Raw genomic sequence first — 16,138 nt, forward strand, 5'->3', positions numbered from 1 at the left:
GGTGATTCACAAAACCAGTTTTGTGAAAGTGTACATCAAAATGTGTTTGGCGAGACAGAAGAGTCCGTCTCATGGTGATGAACACCTACCCCTGCCCTGAGTGCACAAGGTGCATTGATACCTGGACCCTGATGCTGAATTTTGTAGTTGTGTGAACACAGACCATGCATGTGTGCCATGACATAGGCCTGTCTCACGTATTGAAGTCTCTATGGTTCGAAAAGGGTGCTCAAAAGAGCTACCCTCATAGAGGTGAAAGGCTACTGCCTTTGCCAGGAGTTAAACACCACAAGCGAGTTGGTGGCAGCATAGCATGCAGTGATCAGTGGGGGTGAACAGTTGTTTCTAGGTCAAAGCCTACCACACAGCTATCTGATTTGCTAAAGACATTTTGGGGACATTCAGAAAGTTTCCCTGGGAATGCATCCCACCTATTGTTTATCATTGGCTTTGTGGTTTTTAACTCACATTCTGACTTTCTATTTGGTGGCTTTATTTGGTTTTAGATGTCCAGTTTCAGTTCATCCCTCCCAAGGAGCAAAGTCTTTTCACACTACCGCTTGTATTCTTTCAGCAGTGCTCCTTTCTGTAAACAGGCCTGTAAATCTTGTTCTTATCTTGTACATTTGCTGTGCTATGAAAGACAGAGGTCAAATATCAGGCTGTTACTTTTCTTTCTCTGACTTTATAGTAGGAGGATTTATGTGATAATCTTGCTGGTTACTGGGGGTAGCAAGTATTTCAGAATATATTAGAATTAGCAAAGCACAAATGAAGCACATTTGTGTTCATTCTGGAGTGTGTTGGAAACAAATAATTGAATATGATTAATACAAATCAATACACTAGGTGATGCCATTTCCACACATAATGGTTTATATGCTGTATAGTTTTATTAGTAAAACTGTATGTCTGGGCAAATGTGATGGTCATTTGAATTGAAAATGTGTTGTCTGTAAGGGCAGTGTGCTACCACACCATGTATACTCCACGCCACTCCACTTTAATCTGCACTATACCATGCCACTACACCAGGAGAAGCCAGTTCAGGTAAGAGGGGTGGGACGAAGTAGGGGACCGGGCTCGACAGACGACAACGAGGGAAAATTAAATAAATAAATAATGTGTTTTCCCGCGTCGTGGTATGTTGAGTCCACTCCCCACCCTGCCCCACTGCTCTTACCTGCATGGACCGCTCCTGCACTACACTCTACTCTGTACCACTCCACTTTACGCCACTGCACTCTACTCCACTTCACTCTACGCCTCTCTACTGTACTGTGCACCACTCTACACCACTGAACTATTCGCTACTTCACTCTACACCACTTGCACAGCTCCACGATACGCCACTTCACTCTACGCCACTGTACTCTGTGCCAATACGCTCCATGCCAATACGCTCTACTCTGTACCACTCCATCCTACACCACTGCACTCTATGCAAATCCACTGTACGCCACTCTGATCTACTCTGCACCACTGCACTCTACACCACTTTATGCCTTTACCCTACGCCACTCTGCTCTATGCCACTGCACTCTACCCTGAACCACTCCACTCTATGCCACTTCACTCTACCCTGCACCACTCTCCGCAACTTCATTCTACTCTGAAACAATCTACTCTATGCCACTGCACTCATGCCACTCTACTCCACTCTGTGCCAATCCACTCTACACCACTGTACTCAAAATCACTGCAGTCTATGCAGTTCTACTCTACTCTGCACCACTTTAGTCTATGCAACTGCTCTCTATGCCACTCTACGCCACTACACTCTACGTCAATGCGCTCGACACCACTGCACTCTATGATACTCTACTCTGCAACTCTGAACTCTCCGCCACTGAACTCTGCGGCACTCCACTCTACACCACTCCACTTTACTGCACTCTATGCCACTCTACTGGATGCAACTGCACTCTACGCCATTGTAGTCTATGTCACTGCACTCTATGGCACTATAATCTGCACCACTCCTCTGCACTACCTCTACGCCACTGTATTCTATGTCACTTCACTCTATGACACTCCTCTCTGCACCACTCCACTCTGGACAACTGCACTCTACTGTACACCACTCATCTACGATGCTGCAGTGCACGCCCCTGAATTCTATACCACTGCAGTATACACAAGTTCACACTACGCCACTCCAGTTCACATTATGGCACAGGGTCAAGACTGATTTGCATATAGCTGGGACTGAATTGCGGTGGTGAAGTGAGCTAAAGAACGATGAGGTGAGTGTCTGAAAAGTTTCAGTGCTCCGTCCATCATCTCCTTCTGTTTGCTTTATTTGCCTTAGGTTGGCTGGGTATGGCCAGACGTGGGTCCCTTGCTCACTTTGCCACTGGATTCAAGCAAGCCTGGCTTATGAGGGGTGTTACCCCGAAACTGGTCCCAGGATGCTTGTTTCCGGTTCAGGGAAGATCTGGCTTGGCAGTTCGGGCTGGACTGTTCCCATGAGGCACAGGGTCAAGACTGATTTGCATATAGTTGGGTCTGAACTGAGGTGGCGATTAATTCAACCTCAATCTGTGACTGGGGGTGAGTGTCCGATAAGTTTCAGTGCTCCATCCATCATCATCTTGTGTTTGCTTCGAAATATCATCCCTTGTCATGATTTACGGTACCGCAACTATTGTAAGAGAGCTAATGTATGCAACAAATGCATGAAAAACATTGACATTTTTTTAGTAAGGCACAAATATAAATGCTTAAAAAGAACGGGAGAATGAGCTGCTGACACCGGACAGTGTGAAACTGTACAGTTTCATGTGGGGGTAAAATCTACCCATTTTCAGTATGTTTCTGGTCAGTGGGCTAGGTGTAGTAAACAAAGAAAACTACGTGTGCGCTACTCTGTGAGAAAACCAGCAGCTTTTTATTGCACTCACTCCAAAACACAGCACCGCGCTATATTAGCATGGAGTCATTTGCCAGTGATGTCATTGTATATACACAAATAATGTGCTCGTGTGAGCTCAACTTTGTTATTGCTCAACAGCGTATATGCAGAATAACTCGCAACAAACGTTTTTGTAAATAAGTGTGTGCGCTGTTCCTTCCCCATTACACCCTCTTAAGTATTACTGGGGTCTTGCACTGTGCGCTAGAAGGCCACTTGGCGCCACATTCACAACAACATTTGGAAAAAAACATAATTTTGCAGGTGAAAGTTGATTGATGCTATAGTGTGCTTCGCATAAAGTCGGGTTGCTCGAGCACCTGGGCAAACATGTAGTGGTGTATCAAAGCCCTGTAGTGCCAGAGGCTTCGTGACAGCGAAATGACTGACCACGGCCAACATGAGACACAGGGACACGCCGGCCTCTGTCAGAGCAGACAAACTAGGCTTTCACCGTGTGCCCGCGCTGCTCGTGACGCGGTCCGTGGGCCTATCACAGGCCTCGTGACCAAAAAAACAATGTGGAAAACAGAGCTGACCCTGGAGACTCGGCAAACCGGTTCTCCCACACCAGCGCAGGGGACGCTGGGAGCTCAGGGAGGCCGTCAGAGGGCAGGGTGCCCTGCAGGACGGAGAGGTCCAATCATTTTACTGCAATACCAGAGACCTTTTATACAGCGTGTAGAGCGAGCGCAATCACCACTTGGAGCCTAATGCCTGCCGTGTAGACGTTCAACTCATTATCACTCGGTCTCTTAGACTCGGAAGGATAAAAGTCAGCGTCAGCCTTCCGAACCTCACCGGTGGCCTGCAGGTTGCATCCAAATGTCTACAGGATGCGAATTGGTCCCATCCATTTCACGGAGATGACACATGGGATCTGCGTGTTGCACAGCTGTGCAGCAGGTGCACAAACCTATTAAATCATCATGGAATTCACCGTACGCATCGCACGTGTGTGCAATACAGTAGTCAGAGACGTTTTAAGGAATGGGCAAAGTGGGCTCTGGCCCAGGGCCCCAGCCTTTCAACGGCCCCCTGATAGAGCCTGCTCTGCAGAGAGGCTCGCCCTGATGACCTTGAATAATGTTTAGACAGATTGTTTTAAATACTGTTTTCTTTTAATTTATTTTATTGTGGGTGAGGTGTGAGAGTCTGTTACAGACATTTTGGAGAGAAATCTTGTGTTTATGTTTCATGCAACATCCACAAAAAAAGCTTTTTTTCGATCAAAACAGAACCTCACATATGAGAAATTGAAGTGTGTCACAGAGACTATTAGCAGTAACGTGAGCTGCTGATGTGTTACAATATTAAAAACACGCCATTATCCCTGAATATTGGATGTAAACACATTACGAATTACGACGAGTTTCCCTGTGTCAGTGACCTGGCCAAAGAGGGCATGAAAGAGCTCGAATTGGATCAAAGTATTTTCGAACAGGGGCCCCCAAAAACGTTTGGCTCAGGTCCCCCAAAATCCTTAAGATGCCCCTGCAGTAGATCTAATTCCCCACATGTGCTATCTTTGAGGCAGAGCGCCTTGGTTCCCCTGGTTGGTCCAAGAGCTCCGCCGCAGCTGCTTAACCTTCTGTGCCACCTCAGAAAACAAAGGGGCAGATTTACAAGCCCCTTGCGTCACTTTTGCACCGTCGTTGCGTTACTTGTGTGATGCAGCGGCAGCATAAAAGTTGCGGCCCATTTACAACGTGACACATCTAGGGAGATGCGTCACGTTGTGAAGCCCTGCGCCACATTAAACCTGCGTCAGGTTTAATGCATGCAGAGTGGGCGTTCCGTCGCAGGAAGCTCCGTAAAAGTGACGCAGTGAAATCTACAAGATTTCACTGAGTCACTTTTATGTCCATGCTGTGTCAAAACCCTGCGCCTCCTTGAAGCAGGCGTAAGGAGTGATGCAGCATGTTAGGCATTGGGCACCCCTGAGCATTGCTGGAGTTGTGTCGTGCTTGCGACACAACTCCAGCGATGGGTGACTTTTCCGTCAACAGATGCGTCAGAATTTCTGACGCATCTGTCAATCCGTGCGCCATGGTGCGCCGTATTGTAAATACGGCGCATCCACGGTGACGCTAGGATTTGGCATGTTGGCGCAGGGAAAGTGACGCATCTCTACAGATGCGTCTCTTTCTTGTAGATTGCCCCAGAGCGTCGAATATGAACCTTTAAAGGGCGAATGCCCCCTGTAGTAGAGTTCAAGCTGTACGTTATAGCAAGAGGCTCAAATCTCACCTATTGACCCCTCCCCATGTCGTGTTTTCACAAAGGGAGTGGAGTGGCGCTCTAAAGCGCCTTGCCAAGATTTGATGTCCTGGATCCCGGGCAATAAAAGGGCTACTCGCTAGTGAAAGGATGCGCATACGTTAATTCACAGCAGTTTTTTTCTTAGCTACGTGGTCGGGCACATCGAGGTTTCTCTGCACTATATTAGAGAGATAGGCGCACTCAAGTTATTTCACTTACCTCCGTGCGTGGGGACATCAGGAATTGCAAGCTGGGTGATCCTCCGAGCCCACGTCTCGGCGCTCTGGCGGTTCTCTTCAGGGTCCGGTGAGCCCCCCGCCCGGAAGGTCCGGCATAGCTCTAGCCTCCTCCCCCGACGCCCTACAGGCGGGTAGGTGGTGACAGTGAAATAGTACCCAAGAGGGTCGGCTGGAGGTGGACGCAAGGCCCAGCTTCCCAGACAGTCAGAATGCCGTAGCTCCTCGAGGACCCCAGGCGTGCCCTTAATGCGCTGGACGTACAGCACGCTGGAGGTCAGGTTGAGGGCGTACTCGACTGGGGGCCCCGGAACTTGCGTGAAACGTCCACAAAGAAGGATCTCCGGAGAAGCCCCTGCACTCCAAGGCGCCAGGTCCATCGTGCCGCGCTCATATGTAGCGCCCAAAAGCCGGCGAGTATAGCACACCTCTTAGAAACTGGTGAGCATCGCTCCTATCACATGGGTCCGATTGCCTAAAGACGTTGCATTGTACAGTTTCTAATGCTGAAGCGATACATCGGCGGCCCCTGAAGCTGAAGGCACGCACCAGATGTATGGACAGGAAGGGGTTGTTGGGCAGAGTCGCTGGTGTTGTAAAGCTTTTGGAGGTTGTGGTTAATATAGCTCTTAGAAGCTAGAAGCATACAGTTCGCCGAACGGGTATATCGCAGATATTCTGGGATGTGGTGCTCCCCCGCTCCCCAGAAGTGGAGGGTACAGACTTACAGGAGGTCCCGACGAGAGAGACGCGGAGGACGGCGGCACCTGCTCCGGCCGGGAGGTGTGTGACACCCGGCGAACTCGGCAGCACAACAGCACCGAGCAACAATGGGCGTCCCTAGTAACTCCACGCCCCCTCCGTGAGGCCACCAGTTCCGGCTCCTGCCCACAAGGGCACCAGGGGGCTTTAAAGCACCAGCTGACCGTGGCATCTCTTTAGATTATCATTATCGGCATTATTACAGAGGGCGACCTTCGGAGATTGGCCGCGTGAAACTTCCCCGCGAAAATTCAAAAAACGCGGCCACCATCAGGCCGCCGCGCAAACCATCAGGCCGCCGCGCAAACCGGTCCACACCGGCCCGCACCTGTCTTCGGGGCCTGCAAGGTGGGGAGGCGGCCCCTCATCCACAAGCAACTGAAAGGTGGCCACTTAACCCTTGAGAAAGCTTTCCACTGCGAAGCCACAGAACGTCTTTGGTAACTTTTGATCTGTTTAAAATAGAACACCTTTTTTTTGTTAAAATCTGCAAATTATGCTGCAGATGATAGGTAGGTGCGAATGCATAATTATTCAGAACACACCAGTCACAGAATTGCATAATTCAGTGGCCTGACACCTTACCGCAGGGAAGTGCGGTAAGGTGTCAGCATTGCAAATGCTCCGTCAGGAGTCTTCGTGGGTCAGGGGAATATGTGTGTTAGCCTAAGCCACCCCCAGCAAGAATCAGAGGGAATAAGCATAGAGGCCGAATCCTCAAAATCCAAGGGAAAAATGGCAGCAACTCAGATAGAGTAAAGTTCAATTATTTGCACCAAAATCACTCAGAAACTACCCCTCTGTTCACAGCATAAGGGGCTCCAATGTATTTTTCCATTCTCACGTTGTAAGGTGCAGCATGTACGAAATGTCTCACATTGGGCATGGGAACGACATCGTCCTTGCTCAACCAAGCCACATTGTATGTAACATTGCTGAAGAGGACGCTTCAGTCAATGCTCTGGCGCTCCATGTTCCTTTGACAAGGTCTTCTTCTCAGGCTCCCTCTATCACAGTTTTGTATCTATACCCAAACTCAAAATGTGTTTGAATGAAGCTGCAAATGAAAAGTCATGCAAGCAGAAATGTAAAAAGAGCATTTCATGCAGAATGGAAAACAGGCCTTGTAAGGGCAATTTTAGAATATTAAATCAATGGTGCACATGTAATATGCGTGTGTACTTTCAAATACAAATGAATATACACTTGTCCATCCATTAGATTCATATTGCACGTGGCATACAGTAAATCCTTAATAAGCATATGTAAGTATTGCTAAGAAGTACATTTAAAATGAAACGTGAAACATTAGTGCACACATTACATGAATCATTATCGTTTCTAGAGAAAACCCATTCGTAAATGTTTAGGATGGTTTCTATTCAATCATCAAAACAACAGTAAATCTCCTTTAATGAACTAAGACACGCAGTGTATATTAATTCTCTAATTCTACACTGAATACACTGTCAAGTGCAACACCTTTATTATTATTAATGTCGTTAGGCCACACAGGAAACATGCGCTAAGTGCATGTTTATGTCATGTATTTGTGAAGGTGGAGCTAAAATTACGCTGTTCCACAAGTAAACTATTGTTAAGCGGCTATCCTTGAAGAGCCCAAAACGGGTCACTTACTTCAACAAGAGACGTATAGTTCACCTATCTATGCTCCATGACCCAGCCGCTGGTATGTCGGTGGGGAAGCTGGCATTAGTTTTAGACGTCTGGAGATACTGGCCATCCTTTTTTTTTTTTTGTTTAAATCTTTTTATTGATTAACATTTTTTGCACATTTTAAGCTTACAGTCAGAGCAGTGCTCATGCATCGAGAGAGAAAGAAAAGAAAAGTGTTTGCCAACAGCATAATGTGCAGCACCCAACAGCAAAGGGAGAGACAGCTGAGTAGCTCATCACGACCACAAGAAATCATGGGGTAGCATCCATAGGCAAGGCGGATCAGTACTGATGAATCTCGCTACAAAGTGGCATGCAAACGGTTCAGATATAGTGCAGTTTGAACCAAACTGGGGACATGGGTTACAACAAAATGAGGACAACTTAAGTCAAGGAAGGGAAAGGGGGATTTGTTTGAGACCTGCTGCCGCATGTAGTGTAGCTGGTGGAGCTGTCAGGCCCAGTGGCAATGAAGATCTGAGACAGGAGAGCCAAGCCAGTCTGGAGGTCAGTGCTATTCAACACCCCTGCCGGTGGGGGATGCACCATGGGTAACAGCCCCAGATAACGTTTTCAGTCTCCTGTGTTATTGACCAATTCTTGGAGCTTGGAAAACATTATGTCCCTTTGAGGCGCTAGGGGGAATTTACGAATTCCGAGTAGGTCCTCCCTACATAATGCCACCCCCTCCGCTTTAGTCTATATTAAGTAAGGATCGGCGCCAGGCAAGTGGGTGAGGCGACAGAGGGGATTTCCATCGCTTGGTGAGCAATCGTTTGGCTGTTATTAAACCCAGGTCCAGAAATCGTGTGGCAGCTCTATATTTTTTGTTTCTGCTAAAGAGGTATAATACATGGGCTTGCCAACTGGGGGGAATGGCTCGAGAGGAGCAAGTTGTCAGGGTGACTGTCACATTGCTCCAGTACTCCTTTAAGACCGAACAATGCCAGAGCATATGGAGAATGTCAGCATCTATCTGCCGGCAGCAGGGGCAGGCCGCGTCTACGCAGAGGAAGTACTTGTTGATTTGAGCTGGGGTAAGGTAAGCCCGATGCAGCACGAAGAATTTAATTTGTTTGAACCGCTGATTACGCGGAATGTATGTCAGGCTGCCTCGAACAACAGTCCACTCTCTATCTGTGAATGCCCTCTCTAGGGTCCCCTCCCAATGATGCCGAAGCCGAGTGAGGTCAGCCTCAGTGTGTTGTCTGATGGAAGATGCGAACCAGCGCGTCAGGTGTCTTTCTGTCCCCATCACATGAAGGTATTGCAATGTGTGGTGTATGGGAGGCTCTTGAGTGAGTGTACCCCATTTAGACGATAACGAGGCTATAATTGTTCTATGTAGTAGAAACTGCCCAGGGCGCAAGTTCCCCTCCGCTATGAGGTTCTGGTATGGGATGAGGGAGCCGGCCTGGAAAAGGTCTCCCACATCCTGTATTCCCTCCGAGGCCCAGTGTTGTAACTCAGCTACAGTCGTGTATGTGTCTCCTCGTGGAGTTCCCAACAATGAGATGGCGGGTGCGTATGGGACGGTGGTTCTAGTAAGAAAAAGACTCCTATGGAAGCACCTGTATGCTACGTTAAGTTAAAGTGTGTCGGGGGTTTGGACTTGGAGCAAGGATGAAAAAGTTGTAAAAGGCTACCTTGCATCAGTGGGGGCTGTAAAGAAGCCGTGTCTGGTAAATAATGGCATGATAGCCACCTGGCAACCCACTGCAGTTGGGAAGCTAAGAAGTAATGCTCAAAGTTAGGTACTGCTAGGCCACCCAATTCGGTAGGTAAGTAAAGTTTTCCCATGGACACTCTGTGGCGTGATGTTCCCCATATAAAGTTTTGCACAACCTTTTCCCATTGCCTGAAAAAAGGGGCGGAGATGATAAGGGGTAGAGCGCCGAAGAAGTAGAGGAGGCGGGAAAGGAATACCATTTTGATAAGGGCAATCCTCCCAGAGATCGCCAATGGAAGAGTCTTCCAGAAACCCATCTGTGACCGAATCGCCGTGGTGGCCCGGAGTACGTTCCCATCAAAAAGGTCAGTTCTGGTATGATAAACTCGGACCCCCAAATAGTGGAAAGGGTCCACGCACCAGGCTACCGGGGTCCCCCCAGTACGTATCCCGGATCAGTAGTCTCCTTCAAAAAAGGCGAAAGTATAGATTTCACTGCATTGACTCGCAGTCCCGAAGCACGTGCAAAATGGCAGCGGGTTTGGTCAAGTGTGGAGGGAATGTTATGTAGATCTCGAGCATATATCAGCAGGTCATCTGCGATAGCGAAATGGTGTGGGTGCCATCTCCCAGTGGAATCTCCATGTCGACTTGAGTGCGAATATGGACTGCCAGCGGCTCCACTGCCAACGCGAACAAGAGTGGGGACAACGGGCACCCCTGCCAGGCACACGTAGTAGCCGGATTGGATCTAAGACATAGGGCCCGTTCAAACCGGGACCAACGGATCACGGTATAGCAGTCGCACCAAACGAAGGAAGTAGGGTTCGCCTCCAAAACGGGCCAGAACGGCGAATAGGAATTTCCAAGCCAGTGAATCGAAGGCCTTCTCAAGGTCTAATACCATGCAGCCCGAGCCAGGCCAATCGATCGGGCATACTCCGCCACCCTGAAATAACGTCTTATGTTCAAAGCAGTGTTACGCTGTGGAATGAAGCCATTCTGATCGGAGTACACTAAGTCAGGGACAAGCGGGCCAGCTGATTGGCCAAGACTTTTGCCAGAATCTTATAGTCTGTGTTCAATATTGCAATCGGCCGATAAGAGCCAGGGGACGCAGGGTCTTTACCCGGTTTCAGCAAAGAAACTCCATTAGCAGTACGCATGGTCGGGGGTAGAACCCCGTCCGAGATCGCCTCTGCAAATAGCAAATTAAGTTGCGGTACTAAATGTTCTGTGTAAGTTTTGAAGAATTCAGCCGGGAGGCCATCAGGACCCGGCGTCTTACCAGAGGATAAGGAGCGCAGCGCATCTCCTACTTCGTCCTCCGTTAGGGGAGAATCTAGCTCCAGAAACTGGTCAACTGTAAGGTGGGCAACTCCAGTGTCCAGAAAGGAATCCACGCTTTGGGCGTTGCCCACCAGTCGAGTCTCATACAATTGAGTGTAGTGTTCAGTCATCAGTGTGTGAATGTCACTCTGAGTACTTCGCTCCTGGCCCAGGTCATTGATTAGCAACTGTATGGGGCGCTGAGGGTGTTCCTGCCGGATCAGATAAGCCAGTAACCGCCCGGCCTTGTCCGCCGCAGAATGAGAACGTGCCGAGTGCGCCAAATAATTATGGCATCTCAGTCTCTCCAGTAGTGCCTCCCGCTCGATATGGGCAGCGCTGTTGATCCAAACAGGTGACGACCTGCGTCTTGAGTGGAAGCAGCTGCTTCTCAATGGTGGACAGTGAAGTATCGAGTTGTCTGCAGATACTCCAAGTCTGCCCCAGGCAATGGCCTCTAATCACTACTTTAAAGGCCTCCCATTCGGTGAGAACCGAATCCGTGGAAGCCGTATTGAGTGCAAAATAACTGGCTACCGCAGTCTCTAATGAGCCGCGGATGAGAGGGTCCTCTAGTGCCGCTGTCTGCAGACAGCAGGCTGGAATCGGGGGAGGCCGCGCCTCCCAGACCAAGTGCATTACCAGGGGATTATGATCGGAATGTGTCTGACCAAGGTAGTCAAAGCCTGTATCAGAGTGAGTAGGGCCACGGATGTGAGTATACGATCGAGGCGTGCATGCAGGTTATGGACCGGGGAATAAAAACAGTAGACTCTGGAGAGCGTATGGCGTTCCTGCCAGACGTCCGAGAGTGCCCAATTGCTCATCCAGGATTTTAAGAGTTGCGCCTTGGAGGAGGCCATAGTATGAGTGAGAGGGGAAAAGGAGCAGTCAAGTGAGACATTGAGCACCGCGTTAAAGGCGCCACCTAGGAGCCACGGGATCTTCCTCCACCGGAGCAGTACCTCCGAAAGGTCACTAAGAAAGGTGCCCTGTGTGACATTGGGGGCATAGAGGGAACCCAATAAGACTGTCTGGCAATCCAATTTACAGCTCACTAAGACTTAACGCCCGATTGGATCGGACACAACCTCTCCCTCTTCGAATGGAACCCCAGCCTTGACCCATATCACTACCCCTCTAGCCATGGATGAATAGTTGGTACTATATATCTGAGCCCGCCAGCGACAACGTAATCGGGTAGCCTCGACACTCGTCATGTGCGTCTCCAGTAATAGCGACACACTCATCGCGTGACGCTGCAGATAAGCGTAGATGACATACCGCTTGGAGGGTGTGTGAATGCCCCTGACATTCCAGGTTATTACATTAAGATTGGTCATCGGAACAACTGAAGTCAGCGGGCCCCACCCATGTACTGTGGTGCTCCCTGTGTGGTGAACCGCCCCAAAGAGGGGGAATGTAAGGACAGCAGGTCTGTGTGTATAGCGACTCGTGCAGGGGGGAAACAATAATAATGTAGAACTTTAGAATACCTTGAAACAGTAAAATAGCAACACAAGGAACTGCTCAAACAAGCTTGCCGTAACATGGCAACAGGACGAACGCCCTTATATTACTGCGGGGCGAAGTGGCAGTGGAACAGAAGAAGGAAGGGGTGGAAGAGAAAAGCAGATACAGATGCGATTTCCCCCCCCAGTTACCCTAGAATAGGAGGAGTTAGGGCATCAAGAGTAAGACATGAGAGGACATGGCCCACAGTTACATCATTGTCTAACAAAAACTAAACGGAAATAATGTCATCGGCAGTTTGGGTTCTGAAAACTGGTAGCAGAGGGAAATCCGCATCAGTCAACCAGTCCGGTGTGGAGCCCGAGTTTCGAGACTTGGGCAATGACCCAACGGAGCTGGCCGGAGATGGAGAGCAGGCAGATTGAAGGGCCGCCACCGTCTGCAGGGCCCCCTGTCATTCCATTCTTATCTGGGTCCTGGGCTGATGCGAATGTTTTTGCGTCTCTGTTCTCTTTCCTACGCCTGCTGCTGCCACGGGATCGCTCAGTTGCTCGGGATTCATCTGTTTGTTTGGGCGTCGTTGCCAATCCATGCTCCTCAAGCTAGACCCAAGCCTCTGTAGGGGAGTCAAAGTACCGGGTGTTGCCATCATTGATAACCCGGAGACGGGCAGGGAAGAGTTGAGAATATCAAAGGTCCAGCTCCCGTAGTTGTTTCTTCACTGCTTTGAAGGTGGCACGTCTCTTCTGGACATGAGCTGTATAGTCTGGGAAAAGGGAGACGGTCACATTCTGGACTTTAGGGCTGGGATGTTTGCCAAGCTCCTGCAGGATGACATCTCTGTCCCTGAAATTCAGTACACGGAACAGGAAAGGACGAAGACGAGCCCCTGGAGGGGGTCTACGCGCTGGCACTCTGTGGGCACCTTCGATTTTGAATTGCGGGCAAAGTAACCCCAGCGAGAGCAGATCTCTTATCCAGGCTTCTGTGAAGATCTCTGGGTCCCAACCCTCTGCTCCCTCAGGTAGACCAACCACGCAGATATTATTGCGACGCGATCTTCCTTCTGCGGCGACCACCTTTTCCTCCAGGGTGCACACACGATCTAATAGGTCCTGAAGCGCGGATGTACAGTTCCGAGAACAAGGCTGAAACTCTGCCAGTGCAGTGTCCGCCTCACGAACCCTGTCTGAGAGCTTATGCTGGTCGGTACGGAGGAGTGTGAAGTCGGAGGTGATGGTATCCATCTTGCCCTCCAAGGAGGTACGTGTGAGCTCCAATGCGTTGCAGATCCGTTCAACTGCCGCCAATACCGTATCCAGTTTGGTTGCAATGTCTGGCAAATTCATCCCTGTCATGGGCCCCAGAGACGCATGCCCCCCCCCCCCCCCGGAGGGGGCATCCCAGCGGGAATTAGTGTGCAGGCGGCCCATGACAATCTGCTGGGCGCTTGGCATAGGGAGCAGGCAGAAAACAGCGAGTTACTGAGGGCTGCACCACCCTATCGCCTCGCACCTGAGGACGACGAGGGCAGGAGCAGCATAGGTCCGAACCGACCTCAGCGCCGGACTCCACACCACTGTAGGTAGTCTGTTCTTTCCAAAACACACCGTGTTGAAGAAAGGATGAGAAGGCCCAGGCCTAACCAACCCCTGGACCTCTCCACCTCCACCAGTCCGTGTCACCACAAATGCACTGGACATGGCAGTGACGAGGACCATGCAGCAGGCGGCGTAATGAATTGGAACCCCGGCGACTCGCCGAGGCCGGCGCAAAATTTAACTAGACCACGCTGTGATCCCAACAGCATGTGCAGGTGGGGACCCTAGGCCCGACCGACCCCCATGGCTCTCCACCGCAGGGCAGAGGTGGCATCTACAGTACGGGTGTCCACCGCCACAGGCACGCTCTGACCTCTATGCGGAGGGCAGGTGGGGACCCTAGGCCCGAACGACCCCCGTGACCCCCCACTGCCAGGCAGCCCCTGCATCAGCGTCGCGATTGCCACACGGTGTGCAGGTGAGCACCCTAGGCCCGACCGATCCCCGTGGCTCCCCACCGAAGGGTAGAGGCGGCAGCTACAGTCCAGGGGCCCACCGCAACAGTCGCGCCACAGTCTCCAGCTGAGAGCAAGTGATGGCCCTCGGCCAGACAGACCCCCGTGGCCCCCACCACAAGGTAGACCTTGCAATCATGGCCTACAAGGCCTGTCCCCACAACAGTGTCTCAGTCACTAATGTCCAGCTCAGGTGGGGGCCCTAGGCACGGCCGACCCCCGTGGCTCCCCACTGCAGGACAGATGTCCCAGTTGTAGCGCGCGGAGCTACCCCAGCAGCCGCGCCCCAACTTCTATGCCATGCCCAGGCTGGGGCCCTAGGCCTGACCCACCTCTGTGGACCCCCACCAAAGACAGACACCGCCGCAACTGCCCACAATCCTACCTTAAGGGCCAAAGTCGCGCTGGACGTGCCTAGGCACAGCAGTCAACAGCTAGGGCCTCCGCAGCAGCAGGCCAACCTCCTCTGGAAAGACGCCACTGTCTGCCAGTTCGCGCTCAATCTCAGCCGCTCGGCCGTCGCCAGCGGTCACAGGCCACTCGCTCCGGGCAGGTTGCGACGGGCGGCGCGGCTCAGCGCCGAGGCCAAGAGTTCAACGTGGTGACCGCCACAAACGGCTCAGGTGCCAGGATTGCTGCGCCCGCACCGGCAGCCCGACCGGGGCCATGCTCCCGCAAGGAAACAGGCCACACCGTCCTGGGCCGCCGTGGAGCGCTGCTGAGGTCCGAAAGTCTCCTGCCAGCAACCGCAGCATCGCACACGCTCTTCTTGTGTGTCTTTGGGCCGAGAGAATGACTAAGAACCCAGGATGCACAGGATAATTGGGGGATTAAGCGCGGAGCGTTAGTCAGACGCGTCCGCCATCTTCGGTGCCTGGCCACGCCCCTGGCCGGATATACTGGCCATCTTTAGTATAATCCATACCATACAGTTGAATGAAACACAGGAAAAGACAGAGGTGAAAAGTTCTACCCTTGGCGGTGCATGCTTGCACTGACCAAGGTATATACTATGAAGTGCACAGAGATGGCAACTAATAATAGGAGACAACAAGGCATACTAATGTCAACCACAGATTAGAAAGTGGCACAAAACCATCACTTGCATGGTACCTCCCTGGCACTTTTTTTTCAGAAATAACACGCATTGGCAAAGTCAAAATGTCTCTTTTCAAAGCCAGTAGCCAATTGTTTGGCATTGTCAATACTGAACTTAAAATTCATTCAAACTATTAAAATAGAATACTGTAATTGTTAATCTATACCAGAATAATAAAATGTGTATCTTATTTTCTCTGCCAGTATTTGGAAAACTTAAGTCAGTGTGTTGCCGCCGACCATATTCGCTGAATCCACAAGCAACCACAATTGTTGGATGTTTTTCTCAGTGGTGTGGAAGTGACAGAGTGAGTGTCATAGCAATCATATATACCTTTGTAGACATATAGAACTGTACTAAGCCCCCTCCAAAGACTGAGCCATTTGATTTGTCAGCGCTGGGGTTGAAAACACATTGAGGCACTTTACTCTTGTTAAACAGAGAGGGCCAGATGTACTCAACACTGGTAGCAAAATACTATAAAGCAACTATTCTTTCATGCAGTCGTTTTTCATAAAGGAAAACAGGATGGTTTAAAAAAAGAATGAAAAGTTTGACAAAGGTTTTAAAGAGTAGGCAGTGGTACATAGAACCCCAGCATAGTCTTAAAAAATTGTCAGCATTGACAAAGGGTAAGAGGTTCCTTAGAGACCCCTTTTCA

General features: G+C 50.3%; 1 protein-coding gene across 1 annotated transcript in view; it reads right to left on the reverse strand.

Annotated features, from left to right (window-relative positions):
• Positions 1 to 6,201, reverse strand: part of SPHK1 (sphingosine kinase 1) — a 90,882-nt gene extending 84,681 nt beyond the window's left edge. The window contains exon 1 of the mRNA XM_085616920.1: positions 5,396 to 6,201. Within this exon, the coding sequence (XP_085473046.1) occupies positions 5,396 to 5,792 (397 nt within the window). The 5' untranslated portion in view covers positions 5,793 to 6,201. The remainder of the gene's footprint in view (positions 1 to 5,395) is intronic.
• Between the last annotated feature and the right edge of the window lie 9,937 nt (positions 6,202 to 16,138).

This window comes from Triturus cristatus, chromosome 7, assembly GCF_964204655.1.
Source record: "Triturus cristatus chromosome 7, aTriCri1.1, whole genome shotgun sequence".
NCBI lineage: Eukaryota > Metazoa > Chordata > Amphibia > Caudata > Salamandridae > Triturus > Triturus cristatus.